This window comes from Triturus cristatus, chromosome 2_1, assembly GCF_964204655.1.
Source record: "Triturus cristatus chromosome 2_1, aTriCri1.1, whole genome shotgun sequence".
NCBI lineage: Eukaryota > Metazoa > Chordata > Amphibia > Caudata > Salamandridae > Triturus > Triturus cristatus.
In genome coordinates this window covers 662,491,777-662,508,469 of record NC_140581.1, presented here as the reverse complement: position 1 = coordinate 662,508,469, position 16,693 = coordinate 662,491,777, and the positions used below count along the sequence as shown (strand labels likewise).

The window sequence follows — 16,693 nt, the reverse complement described above, 5'->3', positions numbered from 1 at the left end:
GGGAGACTGGATGTGCTCGATAGACTTGCAGGACGTGTATTTCCACGTGCCAATCAACCCAAAACATCAGTAGTTTCTATGCTTCATGGTAGCAGCCAAGTATTACCAATATGAACTGTTACCTTTCAGACTAAAGTAGACCTCAAGAGGCCTTTACCAAATGCATGTCCATGGTAGCAGTGGCCTTGCGTCGCCAAGGGCTGTTCATCTACCCTTACCTGGACGACTGGCTGCTAAAGAGTTTTTCTCCTCAGTGCTCATGAGACCAGTATCAGACATCTCTAGACTTGCTTCAGCAGCTGGGTCTCCACATCAACTTTGCCAAGTGGGTTCATCAGCCGACCCAAAGGATACAATATCTGGACTCCAAGGTAGAAAGAGTGTGTCCATCGGAAGGGAGGCTATCATCTATCACCCTGAAGTGCAGTCACCTTCCTCTCACTCTTCAGCCATCATACCAGCAGGTTACCTCTCTCCTGGGATTGATGGCAAATTGCATCTTCCTAGTTCCCAATGCCAGATTCAAAATGTGACCCTTGCAGCAGGATCTCGAAGACAAATGTGATCATCGTATGTGGGAAGCTGGCTCTGTATATACTATATCAAAGTAAGGTATAATGTGCACAGAGTCCAGAGGGTCCCCAAAGGTAGGCAGAGGTAAAAGTAGATAACACCTTACTCTCTATTTGTGGTAGTGTGGGAGAGCAATAAGTCTTTATCAGAGGGTAGTGCTAAGCATTTATTGTACACACTCGGGTAAGAAATTATGTCACACATTCAAAGACTGAACTCAGACTAACTTGTTTGTATAAAAATATTATTTAGTATTTTATTTTTAGAACCAAATCATAGGCACAATCGTACTCTCAAAAGCATGGTATCACTAATCTGCATTTGACATTAACTTGGTTTTGTTACAGGTTTGTAAACTTTGGCAATAAACAGTCAAAATTACTTATCTGATAGATATCTAACAGCAGATTCCTTAACTTAGAATATCCTTCAGGAACCAGCAGTACCTCTGCCGCCATGGGAAGGTGTCGCATGGCTCCGCCCTGACGTCCACAGATATGACATCCGTGAAGCCATCTAGTCCCCCCCCAGTGTGCCGACGTCAGTTTTTCTTCATTTCCGCGCCTGCAGCACGGATCCAGGAAAAGCGGTTCCTCTGGCCTGTTTCTGTTTCTTAGGCCTTACTGACTCCTATTTGTGTCTGGGAACAGACTTCGGGCTTTAAGTCGTATGAGACCTGTACACGGCAGATGTCGGCAACGGATCCACACACGATCTGTATGTAGTGCTTGGAGGAGCACCAGGACTCTGTGGATTGCGACTCCTGTCGGAAGCTGAAGCCGAAGTCCCTGTGGGAAAGTAAGATGACATTTTTGTCCGCCCAGATGTCCTATTCGGAGTCCAAGCGTCGCCAAACTCCATCTCGAGCTGAGGCTCCTGTTCGTGGCAGGTCACGGAGTTGTTCCAGAGGCCGTTGTTAGCCTTCCTCAGGTATGCACAAGAAGAAGTCATGGAGGCTGTCAGCCTCAGGTAGCCATGACGTTGGTGGCCGCTGCTCCCGGTCTTTCCCAGACACGGCCGCTCAACAGTCGACCCCCAGCTACCTCCCATTTCCCGGGATTGGGGCGTCTAGAACCCAGATGGAAGCCTATTATGAGGCTTTGCAGGCCATCTTTGAGTCTATCCCTCTCCCTGGCGCGCCTTCAGCCCCCACAGAGGTGGTAGGGACTCCGACTGGGAGCTCGCCAGCGGGTTCGCCCTCTGCGCCAATTGAGTACCCTGACTCAGGTTCCGGACTCGCCGCGACATTGGGAGTCGGCCCGGTGGGGCTTCCCATTCAAACGTTGGACCGAAGTCCACCTACGGCGTAAGGGCACAGCCCTGTGGGGCTCTCTGCAATGACATCATATGTGGCCACAGCAGGGGACTTGTCTACGAGTCGACGCCGTCCCACTCCGCAGTGTCCCCTCGCGGTGGATGTTGGGTCGATGCCGACCGGTCAACGGAGTCTCCTTCGGCGTTAGTCAATGTCGATGCGGCGCTGTCTCGATGTCGTTGACGTCCTTTCCTCCTCCTCTGCTGATGATGGATGATGCCCCTGGGTATTCCCCCCCACCCAACCCAGTGTTGCTTACGTGTTCTTCAGAACATGTTGATGTGGAGCAATTGCAGGCCCTTGGTGTTCCCTTGCTTTTTATAGGGATGTGACATACACTATGTGGGGTATTCGTTGGTTATTTTATAGCCATTCTACCTTGCCACGGGAGGTGTTCTTCCTGGGTGGTGTATGTACATGGCCCCAGGCACAGTACTTTCTGGATGGTGTAGGTCCTTAGTGAGCATCCTGCGAGGTCCTCTTAGGATTGTTATCTTCTTTCCCTCTGGGGAACTTTCCTATGGTTCATGCTGTAGGCTATTGCGATATGGTTTTCGCTTCTTTCCGTCCCCCCTGCTGTTGTGAGATTTCTTTTCTGATAAGACCCACAAGGGTGGGGTAGCTCTCTTTGGAGCTTACATATTTGTGTTTTACGGTTGGTCCGTAGTTCTCTCCTGCCTCTGAGGATGCAGACTTCTCCAGAGTATTGTTGCGTTTACGGTACGACTGGCTTGTCCTGGCATGTTCACGCCTCCATTTTCTTGCCTTTGGCTGTCTTTCAAGCGTTTCGCTGTGTTTCAACCTTTTTTGCCTATTGCCTGTCTTAGCCGTGAGCCAGTGTCTCTTGTGAGCATGTTTTTCTGTTCTACTTCCGGAACAGTTTCTGTTCCGCTTTCAGCACGGTCTATGGGTACACTCTGGGTACGTTCATAGGCACTGGGTGGCTTGCTGGTCCATCTTGCGCCACAGCGTTGACTGCGTTCTTATCTTTGTGGTTTTGTCTGCTCTTCAATCTCTGGTGTTAGGAAGTGCTTATGTACGTGGTCTTCCCTCTGCTCATTGTCAGGCAGGGGCTCAGGTCCCTGTGCTCATGGCCTCGGCCGATGTTATCCTTAGAAGTCTCTCTGTTAAGAGATGCTCATTGTCGTTTATACAGTGTCTGTATATGTTATATATACATATTTCTGAATATATCTGTATGTGATTTACTGTGTTTTGACATATGTTATGTCCCTCTGTGGTTCACATCTGTGTCATTGGTACCTATTGAGCGGGCTGCTGTATTTGTCTTTGGCATGCTCTTCAAATCTCCCTGGTCTTTCTCTTTATCAAAAAACAAAAAAAAGACAAAACCAAGATGTGTGTGTGTGTATATATATATTCACTTAAAAAACCATAGGTTTCACACATGTTATAGTTAGCTGGACATTTCACTCGTAAAAAACCAATGAAATTCCCCCGTTATAGTTAGTTCTGATAAGCATGAATCTAATCTGCACCTTTTGTTTCATTGAGTGCTTTTACTGGCCTGGGATACATTCCTCAACTGTGTTGCCCACATTTAGCTGTGTGACTGCAACTACGTGAAGTCTAACTGACAACAAAAAAACGTATTAAGCAAAGTCATGCCCATATCATGTGAACTAAGTCAGCCACATCCAGATGACATCGAGGGCATTAGTGTTGTGTTTGTGGGAACATCTGTTGAAGCCTACGTGGTGTAAGGTAGGCTCTATGGAGTAACATAGTTTGTAAAAATTTTAACTTTGCTTTTCTGGACACTTGTTTGGGGTATTCTCAAAGACCATCCCATTCCTTGTCTGAGAGCTCCCGCACTATATCCTCCACCCATGTATCACGTAGTTCTTTAAGCTCTATCACGGCGTATGCCCGTATTCCCACGTATAGCCATTTTATAAGATGTCTCCCTCTTCCCATGTAATATAGGGCCTTAACCAATTTGTGGGTTGGAGGTTTTTGTCTCTATGGGGCCCACTGCTTTTTGATGTATTGCAGTAGTGCGGCATGTATCAAGTATAAGTGATCTGGCACCCCGGTTTCTCTCACAAAGTTCTCGTGGTCCATCAGCAGCCCATGATTGAATAAGTCACCCACTGTGCTGACTCCTTCCTCCAACCAGGCTCCCATCCTGCGCCTTGTGAGCCCTCAGCTATTTAGTAGGATTCCCACTAGCGGGATGTTCCCGGTGTACGGGTGGCAATGGGAAGTGTATTGTAGCACCGCTTTCCAGCACTGGAGTGCTGAAAGCTTTAGGGGTGGTATATTCGGGGGAATTTTACTTTGTGGTAGTAACAATGTGCGTAAGGTACCCTGGTCAATGTCATGCAATGTGTAACATATCTTCTGCAGATTGCGGCCAGCTGTCCAGTAGGACAGCCACTGCAATTGGCTCGCATAATATGCTCTGAGGTCAGGTACTCCCAATCCTCCTTTATTGGTCCCCAATTGTAGCTTCTTGAGACCTATCCTGCACCTTCCGGTTCCCCATATAAGGTCTGAGAGTATAGTGTCTAGAGTTTTGAATGTGGCTGATAGTACTATTATCCGTAAATTAGAGAAGTAGTACAAGAGTTGTGGTAGAACCACCATTTTTTATATGGCTGCTTGGCCCGTTGCAAAAAGTGGTAGCGTGATCCAAAAGGCGTCACTTGAGCGTATGGACCGTATCGCTCTGGTAAGGTTGCTCTCTAGCATATCCGTATGTGACCGATATATTTGTAAACCGAGGTATTTGAAAGTGGACTGCGCCACTGGGAGGGAACATGACCCAAAATCAATGACCTCTGGATGTGTATCCTCCTGAAAGAAGGCGGCATTGGATTTTGCTGCACTTGCTGCATTCATGGCAAGGCCCGATATCTGCTTAAACCTTTTGAAGATGTCAGGAATGAAATCTAGGGCACCTATAAGGTCTCGCAAGTATATTATGTCATCTGCCTAAGCAGAGATCAGATGTGTTACGTCATCTATCAGGACTCCAAGGTGTTGGGCCTCTAGGCGCAACCTAAGTGCTAGGGGCTCTAGCGCTATTATAAATATCAGTGACGACAGTGGGCATCCCTGCTGTGTGTCCCTGAATATCTAGTATTCACTTGAGATATGTCCACTTGTACGGACTCTAGCCGTTGGGGCTGTGTACAGTAAATGTTACCATTTGAGACACTCTGGGGGTTAGGCCAAATTTCCCTATCGCCTTAAACATATAGTCCCAAGTTAGCATGTCAAACGCTTGTCGTAGGTCTAGCGCGATGCAGCCTGCATTTTGGTAACGTTCCGGGGTCGTCGCCATAATGTGGTGCAATCTCCTGATGGTTAGGGATGTGCTACGGGCTGGTTGGAATCCGTATTGATCTGTATGTCTAAGTTTATGTAAGTATGGAAGGAGTCCATTCGCTAGTATTTTGCTCAATATCCTATATTCTGTCCCTAGTAAGGACAATGGGCGGTATCCAGATATATCTGATTTGTCCCTTCCAGGTTTTGGAAGCAAAACTACCAGCGCCTGCGCTGTGGATGTTGGTAGGCCACCAAGCTCTAGTGACTTATTATATAGTGTCTCCAGTTGGGGAACCAGGGCCTCTGCAGAAGTGTCAAAGAATTCGATCGTGAGTCCATCTAGTCCTGGTGCTTTGTTTCGTGAGATTCCTTTCATAGCTACTTTTATTTCAGTCTTGGTAATGGGACCTGTCAATGCTTTCCTGGTGAGCTGTGGGTAGGGTAAATTATCCAGGAGAGCGTCTATGTGGGAATCGTCTATTGTATCTGGTTTGTTGTATAGTGTAGCATAATACAGGCTAAAGACCTCGTTGATATCTTTTTGAGTAGTGACAGTATCACCCCTAGGTGTAGTGATTTTGCCTACTATAATAGTCGGAGGATCATCTCTCAACAATTTCGCTAGTAACGCCCCTGATTTATCTGCATGTGTGTGTTTTAGTTGGGTATATGTTCTGTAGTCTATGACCCTAAGTGACTCTAATAGTTCCGCATGTAGGATATGTGCCTCCTGTAGTTGGGTCTGCCTTGCAGCCTCTTGTTGGCTGGGCCTCCCAATCTTCGGGGACTGAGTTGTGCTTCACCTCGCCTTCCTCACCTGAGGGATGGGGTTGGGAAAGGGGGACACACCCCTCCTCTTAACTTGGTTTTCCTGCTGATTCTCCTGCCCAAAGTGGGAGTCCAAACCGGTGGCGGCCAGTTGCTGGGAGCAGCACATGGCTGGGGTAGCTTACAAATGGCCATTGTAGCTTCCCCTTCGTGGACCCCGCCCATCCTGGGGGGAGGAGGTTTGGCACCTCGTTCAGGATGTGCTTCGTTTCATGACCCTGAGAGCGGCAGGCTCTCGACCCAGCGGTCCAGAAACATATCTGGTGGTGGCAGCTGGCGACACTAGAGTTAGGTCGTTTTTCAGGGGGCATCTCTAATCGAATACATTTTTGTTGGCTTTGGTCCGCAAAGAAATCTATGCACTGCTGGCCCCATTTCCTGAGAACATCTGCCACTGTGTCATTGTGCAGAACCCAGTCTTGATGGTCTGCGAAATGACGGCTCAGGGAGTCTGCTTGAATGTTTTGTCCCCCTGGCAGGCGAACTGCTGTACTGGTGAGTCGTCTGGCCAGGAGCCAATGCCAAATCGCTTGAGCCTCCAGGCATATGCTTCCATCTAAGTACACCTTGCAGCCAATACGATGTATAGAAAGTCACCTTACCAGCCATTGTTCTTCCAGCTTCCAGGGGTTCAGGTGATCTTGCCTTCAGTTCTCAGCCCCCTCCCCCCCTCCTTCTGGTAACTCAATCTGTCTATCTAAACTCATGGGTCCACATTTTGGACGGATTCACAGAGCGACCCTACATCTCACATGGAAAGCTGCTTTCTTAGTAGCGTTCACCTCTGCTCGCAGAGTGAGCAAAATGCAAGCCCTCTGCTCTACATACAGTCTTTCACAGCAACTGAGTAGTGATGAGAACTCGCACTGCTTTTTTGCTTAAGGAAGTGTCTGACTTTCACATTAATCGGACCATTTTACTACCCACTTTTTTCCCTTATCCCACCACATCAACTGAAGGGTCTCTCCATTCTTTAGACCTTAAAAGAGTATTGAAATTCTACTTAGACAAGTCTAAGGCCCCTAGGAAATCAGGTCATTTGTTTGTTAATTATGGTTCCATTAGGACAGGTTTTCCAGCCTCCAAACGGACCCTCTCCAGATGGGTCGTTTTGTTTATCAAACTGGCTTACCAGTTATTCAACAAACTCCTTGCAGCTACACCCAAAGCCCACTCCACAAGGGGAAAAGCAGCTACTGTGGCCCTGTTTCATAATGTACCTATCTCTAAGATCTGCAAAGCAGCCACTTTGAGGTCGGTACATACGTTCACGACACATTACTGTCTCGATTCGGGTACATGGGCAGACACTTAAGTAGGCTAGGCCTCTTTGTAAAAAAAAAAAGTCAATGCTGAGAACAGCAGCTCTTGATACTTGGTGATGTATCCCCAGAGTTGGGGGATGATCTTGCTATTCGATTCAGTCCTTTTGACTATTGATGAGGATCACCTGAAAGAGAAGGATGTTACCTACCTGTAATCTAGTTCTCTTCCAGGGGTATCCTCCTCAAAGTCATAAGCAACCCGCCCACCTCCCCGGACAAATGATCCTGCAATGAGTCATCTCTTTGTGCCCTGATCTTCGGATCTATGTAAAGAACAACTGGCCTGTCACCCCTGAGGCACGGGGTCATGGCTACCTTAAAGGCTCGGTGCCAGTTATTTAATTTTCTCTTCTGTTATGTGTTTTCAATGCAGACTATGGGCTAACAATGCCTATCTTTTTCCATTGCAATTTGTACAGTTTAATAAAGAGAGTATGATTGTCTCTGTGCTTACCTGTTTTTTCTTCCTATGAGTGAAATTAAGTGAAATAATAGCAGATAGGTTTATTGAAACAAATACAATTTATGGGAGTTTTGTCTAGCCTTGTTTTGGTTAAGGCTGCATTTTTTAGCTATGGGAAAGTTATATATATTTTTCTTTATGTCCCACGGGGTCCCTACACATTGGTGGGAATATTAAGTGTTTATGACTTTGATGAGGATACCACTGGAAGAGAACTAGTATTATAGGTAAGTAACTTATCCTTCCTAATTTTTGGACATCTATCAGATTGTTAGATGTCCCTCGTGTTTAAAGATGGCAGTGTAGAAGACATGGGGTTTAAAAAATGTAAACAAAGAGACAAAGTTTTAGTTTCACAGTGATATGATTTAAAGCGTCATGGAAAATCTCATTGTCATAGCAAATGCCCTAACACTTACAGCTTATTTGCAGGCTTCTAGATGAATTTGGTGACGGAATAGGTGTTGCTCAAGCTATCTCTTATGTGGATCCCCAATTTCTGACATACATGGCTCTCGAAGAACGGCTGGCTCAAGCCATGGAGGTATGACTTTTGTGCATGTCTATGAAACTGATTTGCAGGATTACTTATCTCTGTATGTCATGTGTCATAAGTATTATTGCTTTATTAGATTTAAAGGAGTAGCCCAAGACATGATCCTACATTTTGTTTAGGTAGATTCCAATTCTTTGAATCGTTCGTCAAATGCACGTTTAATTCAGACTTTAGGCAAAATGTCTGATACCACTACTAGCTCAAGTAGCCATTTAGTGCTAATGTTTCATTCCCTAGTATAAAGTTAGGGGGAAGATCCATGAGTACTTTTATGGTTAAGTTTTTTATCTTATCAACTATAGAAAACATAAATACCTTAGTGTAGTTCCCAATGATATCATGAAGCTCACATAATACTGTTATGTTTATTTCTAGTGTTCTTTTTATTTGAGAATTTCTGATTCTTTAACTCTTCCAAGCACATTTTTGATGTGTCGAGCATCCTACTACAGTGCTGTAAATGTCATTGACACACAAGACTCAATGAATAGGTACAGAAATGACTGTTGCTTAGAACAAAGTTACCAGATGTCTAACATGAGTCCCCTAGGCCATACAGAGGTGGTCAGGCAAGTAAGTGGCAAGATCTAAGAGGTGAGGAGCCTGATGGCGTGGTGGAATTGCCAATGTAGTTTATTACTATAATTGAGTGACAACCCAGCCTGTGCTATAGTGTAGCAGTTTGCAATGGTCAGGAAGTTATTTTCAATCCTGAAGGGTGTAGTGGAGAGCCCAAGAACTAGATAATAGACCGTTTTACTGAACTTTGCAGAGAGGAAAGCGTTGAGTTGTTATTTAGAGAATAAAAGTAACTTGACTACATGGGGAAGAATATGCATTTATCTCTGGAGAACTCTTAACAGAAAACATTAATTCTTGGTGGCGAAGAGTAATGTCACACTGCCTCCTTTTAATTTTTTTGCTTCCTTTTAATTTTTTTGCTTCCTTATTTCAATTGAAGATAATAATTTACTTTGTGCGTTCTTACATCTTGCCGTAGTTGTCACGCACATCTGATGGTCGATAAAGGCAAAGTACTTTGTAGGTTCTGCAGTAGGGGTTGGGTGGGTTGGGGTAATTGGATTTGATCGGATTGGATTGGAGTGGGGTAGTTTGAATTGGGATGACGTGGTTTGGAATGAGGTGGATTGAAGTGGGGCATATTGTTTTCGATTGGAGGGGGCACATTCTTGTGGATTGAAGTGTGGTTCATTGCTTGTGGATTGGAGTGGGGCAGATAATTTTGGATTGGAGTTGGGGCAGATTGCTTTGGATTGGAGAGGGCAGGTTGAAGTGGGTCTGAGAGAAGTTTTGAAGAGCAGACAATTCGAATCTTCTGAGACTTAAAGTGCAAGTACTCCAAAAAATATTTGAAACCATAAATCCCAAGCTGTGCGCCCCAGACATCAGATATGTGCTACTCTATCTGGCCAAGTTGATGATTGCACATGATAACAAGACATAATTTGTAATGAAGCCAGATGAGGTGTGAGAGTAGCTGGACAGGGTGACAGGATAAAGAAAGCAGCATGAAGGGGAGACACACAGTTGATTGGGGGAATATACCTAAGATGTGACTATGCTGCAAGCCAGAAAACGAAAGAGGATGAGAAAGGCCAATGATCCCAGGAAAACAGTCACAGGATTTGGGATGCTAGACATGAAGGAGATAGAAACACCACACACACACACCAGGTGTCGTGACACCACACAATTGTGATCAGGGTCTCAGCGAGGAACACCTGATGGATACATGAGCAGTAGTGAACCTGGTAGGGTAGATGGCCAAGACAAATAATATATTTGCTGGTAACTGAATCAAAAGGTCAGGGATTGCTACTGTGAAAAAAGCCAACACTGATAGGCAAGGCTTGGACCATGTAGATAAGAGATCATAACTGGGGCACACACCTCAACAGTTAAATGTTATAATTAGGGGACGGGCAACAGATCGGTAGGAGGCTGGCTTATTATATGGTGCAGACTTATTTAAGTGAAGCACTAATCCAGACAACTCTATGGTGATTTTAGTGGTCTTAGACAACCGTAGGAAGCTCTCTAAGTGATAGCTGTGAAGAGCAGCTTTCAGCCTTAGTCTAGAAGGAGTGTTAAGCAGCTTGTTTTACCAGGTCTAATCGTCTAGTGTAGGTTAAAGGAAAAATAATCACCCAGTGTAGTTATAAAAATAAGTTTATTTATTACACAACACTCACTAACGCATTGGTACATCTCCTACCCAGTGATATCAACACACATATACAAGAATATTTCCATTGCAAGAAGTAAGCAAGCACAATACACAGTGCGCTCTAAGGGGGAGACCAAACCATATACTAAAGAAGTGGAATGCGAACTGCGACCGAAGTCGGGACTTGGACCAGGAGACTTCGAAGAGCTGAGGACACAAGGAACCACCTGAGGTAAGTACACAGGAACCCCACAAAGGCTGTGTGCAGAGTGGAAACACAGCCACATACTCAATACAAGTCAATGGGAAAGTCAGATGCAGTTTTGAAGAAGGACCCTTCCCAGTGGACCCTGAAGAAACCCTGTGGAAGACGGAAGGTTTGAGAGTCGCCCCACCCGTGGATACCCCAGGAACCAGGATACATACACTATGGAAGACTGGTGAATAGGTGTGAAGTGACATCGGAAACCCCCGTAGACTACAATGGGTGACTTCAGGAAAGATGCCCCTAGCGAAGAAGGTGAAAGAGTTTGGTGGAATCCAAGGCGAAGAACCTGCAAGCAGAGGGGACTAAGTCTATGCCACTTTCAGGTGACCAGAAGGCATGGAAGAGCAATGACCACGATATACATTAGGTTTTGTTTCAGTGAGAAAAGAGGTACCGGCCTACTTTGGCTCTCAAAAGGACACTTGGGAAGACAGACATGACGCAGGTACTGTTTTACTGATGTCTAAAGGGCGAGAATGGGAGCACATATACCAACATGGGAATGCACATGTTGACGGCGATAGGGAGCAGAGAGCATAATAGAGGAATTACCTGGTTTACAATGAAGACATGGAACGTTAGCAGGCTTGGGGAGAACACCAAAAGAGAATTTGTAGCACATTATTTGAAAGGTTTGGCCTCAATATTACCCTACTTCAGGGAACCCACTGGGTTGGAACCAAATGTGCCTTCCTGGTGTGGCAGCAGTACAGGTCACTAGCTCATGCAGACTCTTATCAGGAAATCCATTGGGCTTGCTATGCTGCTTAAAGAAAACAGTCCCCATTGAAGTATCTAAGATGGAGGTGAATTGGACAGACCTATACAAACTTAGTATGTCCTACTGAATGTACAGAGGGCAGACACTAGCAAAAAATAAAGCCCACTGCTACTAGAAAGATCATCAAACATACATGTGGGAGGCTTTAACAATTGAATCCTTATCACTGTGGACAAAACCTCACATCTCTTATGATGTTTGCCTCTTGAATGCTTGGTATGCTTGCCACCAAGATGAGGGGCAGTACTCCTTCTCATCTGGAGCCCAAGTTAATTTTGTGGGCTGGATTATGTTTTGTTATCCAGTATTAGGGTATCTTTCATAGATTCACATGCCTGAATCATTCCCCGTCGTCGGAATGGGAGTCACCGGTAAATAACAAAGCAATGTCTTAGAAGACATATACAGCAATAGGCCCCAGAGGCCTTAGCTTAGTAAGCTATCCACGTCCTTATGTAAAAAGGACCAGATTTTGGCCAGAGCCAATCAGCTAACACCACCCTCTAGAACCTTCCTGGTAGGAGCTCTAGTCCCTCAGATTTTCTACCACACGTCGTGCTAACGGAGTCTCCACTGAGCTCTGCTCATTACTTTTGGATTTACAGTATTTCTACTCAACTTTTTGAGATCTCAACATGGCTGATACACCAAAGAAAGGTTTGTTCAGACCCTGTGCTTCTTGTGGGAAGAAGAGGCTTCATATCGACGACCAGCATAAAGACTGTTTGTATTGCCTCTATCCCAGCCACAGTTCAAAAGACTGCAAGGTATGTCGGACTTTCTCTTCTAAGACCCTGAAAGACCGAGAAGGGCGCCTTTTAACATGGCTGCAAAGGCTAAAGGACAAGGAACCTGTTGTGTCCTCTGAGGAAAGTGAGAGTTCCTCTATCTCGTCTCACTCCTCATGTAAAAGACCAAGGGTGTCATCTCCGGGCCCTTCGTCGCAGCCACCTCAAAAGAAGACGCAGAAAAAGTCTTCAGAGGTCCTGGATTTGCCTCCTCCAGGGATTACGTCTCCTAAGGTGGTGCCCCATACCTTCAAAAAGCCAGTTTCCACCTCGTCGACGACGGCCTCGTCGACGGTAGCTTCGACAAGAAAATCTCCGTCGACAGCAATTTCTGTTACCTCGTCGACGGCGACTCTATCGACGGTGGCATCCCATTCTATGTCTTCGACGACGACCACTCCATCGTCGACGGCAGGTAAAACCATCTCGTCGACGCTGGTCATTAAAAAGTCTTCGTCTTCGTCGTCGTCGAGTACACTGCCGACGGGAGCGTCGACGACGACACCGTCGACGAAAGCTTCCTCGTCGACATCATCGTCGACGAGGACACCGTCGATGAAGCATTCAACGACGAGAATACCATCGACGAAGGTACCGTCGACGAGACCATTGCCGTCGACGCCATCGTCGACTAAGAAGCCATCTTCATCGTCCTCGTCGCTTTCAAAAAGTCTGTTTGGGCAATTCCTGTTATTGATTATATTTGGGACCAAGGCATAAAGATTATGCAGAACCCTTCATCGGTCCCGCCGGTTCTCCCACGCCTGGACAAAAATTATAAAGCTCCAGACACCGCTCCGGTTTGTCTCACAGGCCATCCAAAGCCGGACTCTGTCATCACTCAGGCTGCACAGAGAAGGTCAAACAACCCAGCTGCTCTGTTGACAGCCCCACCAGATAAAGAGGGAAGACGTCTGGACAACATAGGAAAACGGTTTTCCTCTATGTCGGCCTTAACAGTGCGTGCCTCCAACGCCCTTGCACTGTTGGGAAGATACAACCGTCAAATGTGGGCGGACATTGCACCATACTTGGCGGACTTGCCTGACGAATCAAAAGAGGAGACAAAGAAGATTCTGTTAGAGGGTGAAAGATCTGCCTCTGAACTTATAGACTGCGCAATGGATATTGCTTCAACCGGCTTTAGACAACTGGCCGGCGCAGCCGTTCTCCGATGCCAGGGTTGGCTCAAGGCAACTTCTTTCAGGCCAGAGGTCCAAACTAAGGTGCTGGACATGCCATATGATGGCCAGTTGCTCTTCGGTCCTCATAATGATGAGGCATTGCAGGGTATCAAAAAAGGTACGGATTCCGCCAGGGCTTTGGGTTCTTTACAGTCTCGGAATCCTACCTTTCGTGGGTCAAAAGGGAGAGGTCAGACTTCCACCAGAGGAGATTTCCAACAACGTTCCTCTTTCTCCTCCTCCCAACAGTACCGTCCGGAATATCAGCAGCGACAGCAATCTTCTTACCACAAATCCTCCTTTCGTGGCAAAGGAGGAAGACAAAAAGGAGCCGCGCGGCGGCAATGACTTTCAGCTGCAGCCGGTCTCAAGCTTCTCTCCACCCTCCAAGATTGGCGGGAAAATCTCCCATTTTCTCCAAAATTGGCAAAAGATAACTACGGACCGGTGGGTCCTCTAATTAGTACAATTCGGCCATTCTCTGGAATTCATACAGATCCCTCCTCAAACTCCTCCCCGCCAAAAAACTCACAAGAAACTACGTCCTTTACTTCTAGAAGTGAAGATTATGCTTTAGAAAGGTGCTATAGAGAGAGTTCCCCCAAGCCAACGGGGAAAAGGATTCTACTCCCACTTCTTTCTCATTCGGAAAAAGCGAAAAAATGGAGGCCTATATTGGACCTGAGGAATCTAAACAAATTTATGAAAAAACAGTTGTTTCGTATGATCACCATTCAGGAGGTTTTACATCTACTCAACGCGAACGACTATATGGTGTTGTTAGACCATCAAGACGCTTATTTTCATATTCCAATACACCGCAACCACAAGAAATTCCTGCGGTTCATGGTGGCGGGCAGGCATTATCAGTTTCGAGTTCTACCATTTGGACTCAAATCAGCGCCACGCATTTTCACCAAGTGTCTAGCACCAGTGGCTGCGCACCTACGCCATTGCCATCACCAAGTCTTCCCATATCTAGACGACTGGCTTATCAAGTCTCCATCTCTAGACGGCGTGACAAGATCTTCCAACGCCTGTCTGCCGCTTTTCGAGTCGCTGGGACTAACTCTCAACCATGGCAAGTCTGTCCTGCAGCCATCCCAGCGCATGCACTTTCTGGGAGCTACACTAGACACCATACAGAAGAAGGCATTCCCGTCACAGGAACGCAAAGACAAACTTCGATCTCTGGCGCTCTGGATAATGTCCAGAAAGACGCTGTCAGTGCGTCTTTTCCAGTCCCTGCTCGGGATGATGTCTTCTTGCATTCTACTAATCCCGCATTGCCGTCTTCGGATGCGACCCCTACAGGAAGCACTGTCGGATCAGTGGATCCAGTGTACAGGGTTCTTCGACGACATCATCCAGGTAACCCCGGTGATCAAACAAGCTCTACGATGGTGGGTTTGCTCCCAGAACCTTTCGCAAGGCTTGCCTTTCTTGCTTCCTGCTGCTCCTCATATCATCACCACGGACGCCTCCTTAGAGGGCTGGGGAGCCTTCCTCCAAGAACTGCAGATAAGCGGAAAGTGGTCCCTTTCGGAGAGGATGCTTCATATCAACCTTTTAGAGCTTCGAGCAGTCTATCTAGCTCTGGTGGCTTTCCTCCCACGAATCAAAAACTCAGTAGTGCTTGTCCGGACAGACAACACTACGACAATGCATTATCTGAACAAGCAAGGAGGGACTCGCTCGCTGACACTTTCGCACGAGTCGCAAACAATTTGGAACTGGCTGCTCCGCCACAACATCTCCCTTCGAGCAGATTATGTTCCAGGAGTCCACAACGTGTTGGCAGATTATCTCAGCAGGAGGCAGGCAGTGTCCCACGAGTGGGAACTGGATCAACTAGTTCTCAACATTTTCGCTCAATGGGGCACCCCTCTGCTGGACCTCTTCGCCACCCAGCACAACGCCAGATGCCAACACTTTGCAAGCTGGCATCCCCAACCAGGGTCCTTGGGGAATTCCTTTTCGATAGCATGGTGCAACGTCTTTTGCGTACGCCTTTCCGCCGTTTCCCCTGATCCCCAGGGTACTAAGGAAGATGAAAGCGGAACCTTGCACTATGATATTAATAGCCCCAGCTTGGCCACGCCAACACTGGTCCACGGAGCTTCACATCCTTTCCCTGGAACCTCCAATCAGATTGAAGCCATTTCCATCTCTTCTAGCGCTCAACAATCAGCTGATTCAACATCCGGATCTGGCATCTCTCAGGTTATCAGCATGGCTCCTGAGTTCAGAGAGCTTCAGGGCTTAGACATTCCTCCAGACTGCAGACAAATTCTAGCTCGAGCTCGAGCAGATAGTACCAACAAGACATACTCGCTCAAATGGAAGAGATTCTGTATCTGGTGTAAAACAAACCGATTACACCCTCTTTCTTCCACTCCAGAGCAAGTCCTTCCGTACCTCTTACATCTGGCAAAATCTGGTCTGGCTCATGCCTCCATTAAGGTACATCTAGCTGCAATTTCACGCTTCAGGAGATCCTCTTCAGGCCCATCATTATGGTCTCACAGGCTCATTAAACAATTCCTAAAAGGACTGTTTCGAACATTCCCTCCAGTAAAGCCTGCTCCACCGACTTGGCATCTCAACACGGTGCTAGCTCAACTGATGAAACACCCGTTTGAGCCAATCCACAGAGCTGACCTTAAGTTTATCTCCTGGAAGGTGGCACTTTTGCTGGCCCTTACCTCGGCGAGGCGAGTGGGGGAGCTCCAAGCATTCTCTATCCAAGACCCATTCCTGCATTTCAAGCAAGATAGGGTCCTTCTCCGCACCAATCCAGCGTTCATTCCCAAGGTTCCATCTCAATTCCACCTCAATGAACCTGTTGTTCTACGCTCATTTTTCCCAAATCCACAAACAGTGGCGGAAAGAACTCTACATTCCCTAGACATTCAGCGATGTTTAAAATTTTACATTGATAGAACGAAACCATTTCGTAAATCTAATCAGCTCTTCATAGCCTACAGCAGACCTCGAAAAGGGCTACCGCTCACAAAACAGAGCATTTCCCGCTGGATTTCTTCAGCCATTTCCTTCTGTCACCAACAGGCAGGACGTCCGCTGAGAACAACAGTCCGTGCCCATTCCACAAGGGCCATGTCTACTT

At 46.6% G+C, this 16,693-nt stretch overlaps 1 protein-coding gene across 1 annotated transcript in view; it reads left to right on the top strand.

Moving 5' to 3' along the window:
• Positions 1-16,693, top strand: part of PJA2 (praja ring finger ubiquitin ligase 2) — a 202,257-nt gene that overhangs the window by 95,499 nt on the left and 90,065 nt on the right. Inside the window, exon 6 of the mRNA XM_085632581.1 lies at positions 8,234-8,345. Within this exon, the coding sequence (XP_085488707.1) occupies positions 8,234-8,345 (112 nt within the window). The remainder of the gene's footprint in view (positions 1-8,233; positions 8,346-16,693) is intronic.